This window comes from Parus major, chromosome 26, assembly GCF_001522545.3.
Source record: "Parus major isolate Abel chromosome 26, Parus_major1.1, whole genome shotgun sequence".
NCBI lineage: Eukaryota > Metazoa > Chordata > Aves > Passeriformes > Paridae > Parus > Parus major.
Window position 1 is genome coordinate 4,262,236 of NC_031795.1, and position 7,011 is coordinate 4,269,246.

Genomic DNA, 7,011 nt, shown 5'->3' on the forward strand with positions numbered 1-7,011 from the left:
GGGATGCTGGGAATGCTGTGGGATGCTGGACAGGCTGGGAATTGCGGCAGGAGCAGCTGCCATGGGATCCAGCTCTCCATCCCAGTATCAACCACCTTTCCCAGCCTGGCAGAGCCTTGCCAGCCCCACCGACGGTGAAACCCGGCCATGGGAAAGGTCAAGTGCCTGGCCCGAGGCTAAAAGGCACTCCCGGAGCCGGGATTAACCCCCCTGCCCGCCTGCCAGGCAATCCGGGTCCCGGCTCATTAGCATCGCTCATTAGCATCGCTCATTAGCAGCATCACTTCGGAAGAGCTGGGAAAGCTCCCGGGGAGCTGCAGCAGCCCCTGGAGCTGGGAGAAGCCACTCCCAGGACCTGCCTCTCCGCCACGGGGAAACTATTTAGGGTGGAGAAGCTCGGGGAGGGCTCCAGACGCTGGAGGTGTCCGCTCTGTTATACCGCAGGTGGGGCCAACTCCAGCCACATTCTTGGCTTTGCTGTTTCTATTCTTTTTTTTTTTTTTAATTTTTTTTTTTATTATTATTTATTTTGGAAAAAATCCAAATGATCCAGAGATGAGCCAGGCCAGGCCTCGCTATGCCATCGAGCGTCCTGCCTACTCCGTCAGCCTCTTCGACGAGGAGTTTGAGAAGAAAACCAGAACTTATCCCGTCGGGGAGAAACTGAGAAACCTCTTCAGGTACCAGGGAACGCTGTAGGACATAAACCAGGCTTAGTTTAAACCAGGTTTAGACATAAACCAGGGAATTGGGGGGTTATAATTGAGTTCTGGGAATACAGATCCCATTTTTATCCTGGGGAACCAGATCTTCGGGGGTTTGATGGATGAAAGGCGTGGGAGAAATGCAAATTGGGATGAAGAAAATGAAATTGGTGGCTCTTTCCTCAGCAGAACAGTTTGCACTGAGTGCAGCTGGGTTTGGGGTCCTGTTTTCCAAGGTTTCTTTTTTTTAATAGTGGAAAAAGCACAATTGGTGATGTAGGGATGTGCAGATTATTTTTTTTTTAAGCTTTTCAGCTGGGATTTCTTTTTATCAGCTTTCTGACTGAAACCAACACCACCCTAAAGAAAGGTTTATAATTATGCAAATAAAGGTTAATAACCCTGCTGATTTCTTGGAAATCTATCTCCATTCCTCAGAAAAAGGAAGGCAATAATAGAAAATAAGAGGAAAGAGAGGGCTCTGAATCTGGCGAGGGAGAAAAGTTGAGACATTCCTGGGAAGATCCTTCCTTATTTCATTTGCTTCTTTGCTTTTATTTTTTTATCTCTTCCAGATGTTCAGCCTCCAGGTTCAAGCTCACCCTCTTCTGCCTGTTCCCAATACTGGCCTGGCTTCCCAAGTACAGAATCAAGGATTACATCCTGCCCGATGTGCTCGGCGGGCTCAGCGCGGGGACAATCCAGGTGCCACAAGGTGAGCAGCGGCACTCTCGGGGTGTCCAAGAGGGAATAACACCTCCCCAGCCGGGCTGAAGCGCTGCAGGTGATGCTGATGCCCAGCTGGGAGGGGTTTTGTGTTTTCCTGATCACCCCAAGCTCTGTCTCTGGAATTCCCTGCCCGTGTCCCTCGTGTTTTGCAGGGATGGCATTCGCCCTCCTGGCCAATCTGCCTCCTGTCAACGGGCTCTACTCCTCCTTCTTCCCCCTGCTCCCCTACTTCTTCCTCGGGGGCATCCATCAGATGGTGCCAGGTGAGGAATTGTCTGCACTGGACAGTGAAATGCTGGCTGGGAATGCTGGCGTGTCCCAGAAGGGGACGTTGGCTCTTTGTGGGGTCGCTGATTCCGCAGGATGTCACCCCAATGTCCCTGTGGGGCTGGGGACGGGCTGAGGGACTCGTTCTGCAGCCCAGGAGCCGTCCAGGCCAGGGCTCTCCCCAGAGGGAGCTCCTGACCTCCCCGTGCTGCCCGCAGGGACTTTTGCTGTCATCAGCATCATTGTTGGCAACGTCTGCAACGAGCTGGCCCCGGAGTCGGACTTCCAGTACTTCAACCACACCACCAACGAGACCAGCATCAACACCATGGCCCTGGAGGCGGCCAGGCTGGAGATCTCAGCCACCCTGGCCTGCCTGACAGCCGTCATACAGGTGAGGGCTCTGCTGTGTCCCTGAGCCACGTGAGAGCCAAGCTCTCCCTGGAGCACAGGTGTTGCTGGCAGGTGCTCGAAGAGGCCTCGCTTCTGGGTGGATGATGCCTCAAAATAGAGATTTTTTTGGTTTTGGGGTGGAATTCTCCATGTGGGCAATCCAGGAACGGCAGCCTCAGCCCTCCTGTGCCCATCCCTGCTGTGGGACACCCCTGCCATGGGTGGGAGAGCCCCCTCGGGGCTGGCACTGCTCTGACCACCGCTCCTCTGTGCCACCCTAGCTGTGCCTGGGCTTCCTGCAGTTCGGCTTCGTGGCCATCTACCTGTCCGAGTCCTTCATCAGGGGCTTCATGACGGCGGCGGGGCTGCAGATCCTCATCTCCGTGCTCAAGTACGTCTTCGGCTTGACGGTCCCGTCTTACACCGGGCCCTTAGCTATCGTCTACGTAAGTGGGGGCTCTGCTCAGCGACCTTCCCCCCCAGCACCGCCACCCTGCCGGGGAAACGGGGCCCAGGAGACCAGGAAAGGGTGGAGGGAAGGGGAATCCCTGCCCCAGCACAGCCAGGCTGCTGCTGTGCTCCCTGCCCAGCGTTATCTGAGCCCCGTCCGTGTGGTTTTAATGAGGAATCGTGAGATGGGAGTGGGATCTGGTGGGGGATATGAGCTGTGGTGCTTTACAGCAAGAGTCTTGCAGAGTTGGTAGCAATAGGAACGTTTCCTCTGAGCAGGTTTGGCCATTCCTGGGATTTCCTGCATCTTCTGTGGATGCATCCTGTGCTGATGCAGCCAGAACTGCATCAAATCAGCAGCACCGGCCCAGGGCTGGGGGCTGATCCCTCAGCAGAGGGTTTTTAGCTCTGCTCACAGAGTGTTGATTGTGGTAACAAGTGCTGTCCGTTGTTCTGTCCCTGCTGTCCAGGCTTCCTGTGACCCCCTCTCCTCTTCTGTCCCCTCCAGACATTCATTGACATCTGTAAAGGTCTGCCCCAAACCAACCTGGCCTCCCTGGTCTACGCCTTGGCCAGTGCTGTGCTCCTGATCGTTGTCAAGGAGCTCAACCTCAAGTACATGAAGAAGATCCGGATGCCCATCCCGATGGAGATCATCATTGTAAGTGACTCCTGGGCTGTCCCTGGGCCCTCCCCTCACCCCAGGACACCACACAGAGCATCTGCACGGTGAATGTGACGCGTGGTTTGGGGTCAGAACCTGGGCCATGCCCGTGCTCATCCCTGCGCTGCAGCCTGCTGATGCTGAGGGTGAAGAACACAACCTCTGTTGTTCTGGGACTGTTCTGGCCTTCCCCAGCCCAAACTCGGTGCTGGTTTTACCCTCTCAGCTGGTTTTACCCTCTCAGCTCAGCAGGGTTAATGCTCTGAGCCAGCTCAGCTCTCCCTGCTCTTTATTCCCCGTCCCTTCAGGTGATTGTTGCCACCGCGGTCTCCGGCAGCTTCAACATGCCCGACAAGTACGGGATGCCAATAGTGGGGAAGATCAGCATGGGGTAAGTGCTTGTGCAGGTCTGATTCACCTTCCAGACGGTTTTCCTTCCTCCTCCTCCTCCTGCAGCCTGGAAAACACCTCACTCTTCCCTGCTGCACCAGAATCCCCTTCCAGGAGTGAGTGTTCCCTGTGACACAATCCCCTGGAGTGTGGGCGCGGATTCTGTCACTCCTGAATCCTCCCTGTCCGTGTCCCACCTCCCCAGCCCCCGGACAGCGCTGTCACAGCTCCTCACCTGTGCTCTGAGTGCAGGTTCCCACAGCCCACCCTGCCCCTGGTGAGCAAGTGGAAGGACATGGTGGGCACGGCTTTCTCGCTGGCCATCGTGGGCTACGTGATCAACCTGGCCATGGGGAGGACCCTGGCAGCCAAGCACGGCTACGACGTGGACCCCAACCAGGTATGGCTGGGGCTGGGGCTGCTCCCTTTGCTCTCAGGCGTGAAGGGAAGAGCTCAGACGTGCTCGGCTCAGAGCGGACGTGCTGCTCCCGCGGAGGCTCCGTGGCTTTGTGCCATGTGGGGGGCGAAAGGAGGCGGCAGAGCCCCGTCCCGTGGGCTGGAGAGAGGCTGGAAAAGGGAAAGGAGCTTTAGGCTGGGCTCTCTGCCTTGCTCCCCCTCCAGACTCAGTGTTTTGGCAGCTCGCTGAAGCACGCTGAGGTGCGTGCATGTCTCAGGGAGCAGAGAAAGACCTGGATTCCTGGTGTGTCACCTGGATACTGTGAGAGGCAGGACATGAAATAATCCTCTTTTGTCATCCCTGGCACAGTGGCAGCTTTCAACAGCAGCCACACATACCACATGGAGCCCTGCCCTGAGTGTGTCAACAGATGACAACGTGTTTATGTGGAATTGTGCTTCCAGGTTTCCCTGCTGCACCAGAGCTTATCCCAGACCTTACTGGAAGGAAAGAGCCTGGGATGCACTGCAGGGAAGCCAGAGCCTGCCCTGGCCACACAAACCGGACTCAGAGCCCTGCCCTGTTGCTGTGTGTCAGCAGGAAGGGCAGCTGTCCTTTCTGATGGACGTTCTCCACATCTCCACAGGAAATGCTGGCCCTGGGCTGCAGCAACTTCTTTGGATCCTTCTTCAAAATCCACGTGATCTGCTGTGCTCTCTCTGTCACCCTCGCCGTGGATGGGGCAGGAGCAAAATCCCAAGTTAGTTCCTCCTCCTCTTCATCCTCCTCCTCCTGCTCTTCCTCCTCCTCCTCTCCACATCCCCTCTGGAGCACAAGGTGCTGTAGCTGCGGCGTGCTGCCAGCCTGACTGTGCAGCTCTGGAGAGGTCTCACACACAAGTGCTTCAGGCTGCTGCTGTTACAGCAGAATTTCCTCCCTCCCCAAGCCCGTTTTGGTCCCTGGTTTGGCTCTCTGGGCTGGGCACAGCAGCAGAGCTGTCGATCTGCACTCCCACCCTGGCTCCCGAGCAGAGAGGGGAGTTTGGGGTTATCTGTGAGATCTGCAAACCCCTGCCTGTTTTCAGAGGCAAACATCCTCTCCCATAAAACGCTGCAGTGCCCAGTCGTGCCCTGGCTACACCCAGGCGAGGTTTGGGAAGCCCTGATATTTGCAGAAGTGACTCTCTTTCCTCTTTGCAGGTGGCAAGTTTCTTTGTGGCTCTGGTGGTCATGGTGACGATGCTGTCCCTGGGAATCTACCTGGAGCCTCTTCCAAAGGTAACACAAACATCTGTGCAGGCAGAGCCATTGCAACACCCGCTCTCCACACCCAAACACGGGCACAGCCTCGCTCCAAAAAACCCCAATGCAAACGGCAGCACGGGACGGTTTGATCCTGGCTTGGGGACCTGTCTGCAGTCACAGAATCACACAATTCCAGGCTGGATTGGGTTGGAAAAAACCTCAAAAAAAAACCCCTGCCATGGGCAGTGATACCTTTCAGTATTCCAGGTTGTCTGCAGTCACAGAATCACACAATTCCAGGCTGGATTGGGTTGGAAAAAACCTCAAAAAAAAAACCCTGCCATGGGCAGTGATACCTTTCACTATTCCAGGTTGTCTGCAGTCACAGAATCACACAATTCCAGGCTGGATTGGGTTGGAAAGAACCTCAAACCTCACCCCTGCCATGGGCAGTGATACCTTTCAGTATTCCAGGTTGCTCCGAGTCCTGTCCAAGCTGGCCTTGGGCAGGAATGGGGCAGCCACAATTTCTCTGAGCAAATGTAAATTTTAGTGAAAGAATCACCGAAATGACCCTGCTCAGGTCCAAGTGAGATCTTTGTGAGCATCCCCCTTGTGATGGGACTGGCCCAAGGCAGGCAGAGGCTGCAGGAAAGCATCCAGTGCCAAATGTGGCACATCCTGACCCCATTCCCTGTCCTCCACAGTCTGTGCTGGGAGCCCTCATCGCCGTGAACCTGAAAAACTCCCTCAAGCAGCTGGCTGACCCCTTCTACCTGTGGAAGAAGAGCAAGCTGGACTGTGTGAGTGCCTGGGGTGGTGGGAGGCATCACCTGGCCAGGGCAGGATGAGCAGGACAAAGCCCAAAAAGTCTTTTGTGGGGTTTTGGGGGTACGAGTCCCTTGCAGGTGCTGGGTTTGGCTCTCCTGGGGAGATGGTTCTCCCTGTCCTGCCCAGCTGAGCACGCTGCTGCTCACAGCACATATCAGAGAGGCCTGAACTCTTACCTGCTGTGTTTAAATGCCAATCAAGTGCGGAGCCTGTTTGCCCAGAACTAGCCAAACCGGCCCTGCTCAATATCTGGGAGTCATGACTTAAAAACTCACACAATGGCCCTCCAGGGTGAGGAGAGCCCTTCGGCGTGATAAGGACTCCAGGCACTGGTTGATGTATAAACCCAGGCAGGGGGTGGTGGGGGAGTGGGAACGGAATTTGGAAATGTCTGACACAAAAAGACGGTGTTTGAACAGGACTCCCACGGCTGAGTGCCGTGTGTGGACACTGAGCCAATATCCTGTCAGGGCCCGACAAACCCCCTTATCGGGGCAATCACGAGTCCAGAGGGGCTGGCCTGAGCTGGGAAGAGCTTTCCCAAAATCCTGCTCAAACAGGTGCTGGGAAGAGCTGGGTTATCAATCTGGGCACATCTCTGCTGCTGTGGGGTGAGAGGGGAGGTCTGTGGGCTCTGGAAGTTCAGCTGAGGGCAGGGGAAGCTGCTGTCCCTTTACCAGAGCACAGATGGACCCCACAGGCTTCAGAGACCCCAAAAGCCTGGGCAGGCACCTGAGCTTGGACTGAGTGGAGATGGATGGTGCTGCCCAAGGAACATCCTGGCAGATGCCAATGGCGTGAACAGGATTCCCCTGACCTTAATCTCCTTGGAATCTGAACTAGATTCAATGTCCTGTCCCAAAACGGGGAGCACCATTCCTGGGTGATGTCAGACCATTGGTGTTCATCACCTGAATGCTGGTTGTGTTTCAGGACAGCTAA

General features: G+C 55.7%; 1 protein-coding gene across 3 annotated transcripts in view; it reads left to right on the plus strand.

Moving 5' to 3' along the window:
* Positions 1-7,011, plus strand: part of SLC26A9 (solute carrier family 26 member 9) — a 22,700-nt gene that overhangs the window by 6,872 nt on the left and 8,817 nt on the right. Inside the window, exons 1-12 of one of the 3 annotated variants that reach the window (XM_019009019.2) lie at positions 20-444; positions 554-680; positions 1,280-1,419; positions 1,586-1,696; positions 1,919-2,094; positions 2,375-2,539; positions 3,052-3,204; positions 3,516-3,598; positions 3,850-3,997; positions 4,641-4,754; positions 5,194-5,271; positions 5,946-6,041. In XM_019009019.2, the coding sequence (XP_018864564.1) occupies positions 556-680; positions 1,280-1,419; positions 1,586-1,696; positions 1,919-2,094; positions 2,375-2,539; positions 3,052-3,204; positions 3,516-3,598; positions 3,850-3,997; positions 4,641-4,754; positions 5,194-5,271; positions 5,946-6,041 (1,389 nt within the window). In that variant the 5' untranslated portion in view covers positions 20-444; positions 554-555. Of the gene's footprint in view, positions 1-19; positions 445-553; positions 681-1,279; positions 1,420-1,585; positions 1,697-1,918; positions 2,095-2,374; positions 2,540-3,051; positions 3,205-3,515; positions 3,599-3,849; positions 3,998-4,640; positions 4,755-5,193; positions 5,272-5,945; positions 6,042-7,011 lie in introns of those variants that run through there. The other 2 variants (XM_015650870.2, XM_015650871.2) reach the window with 2 other exon arrangements.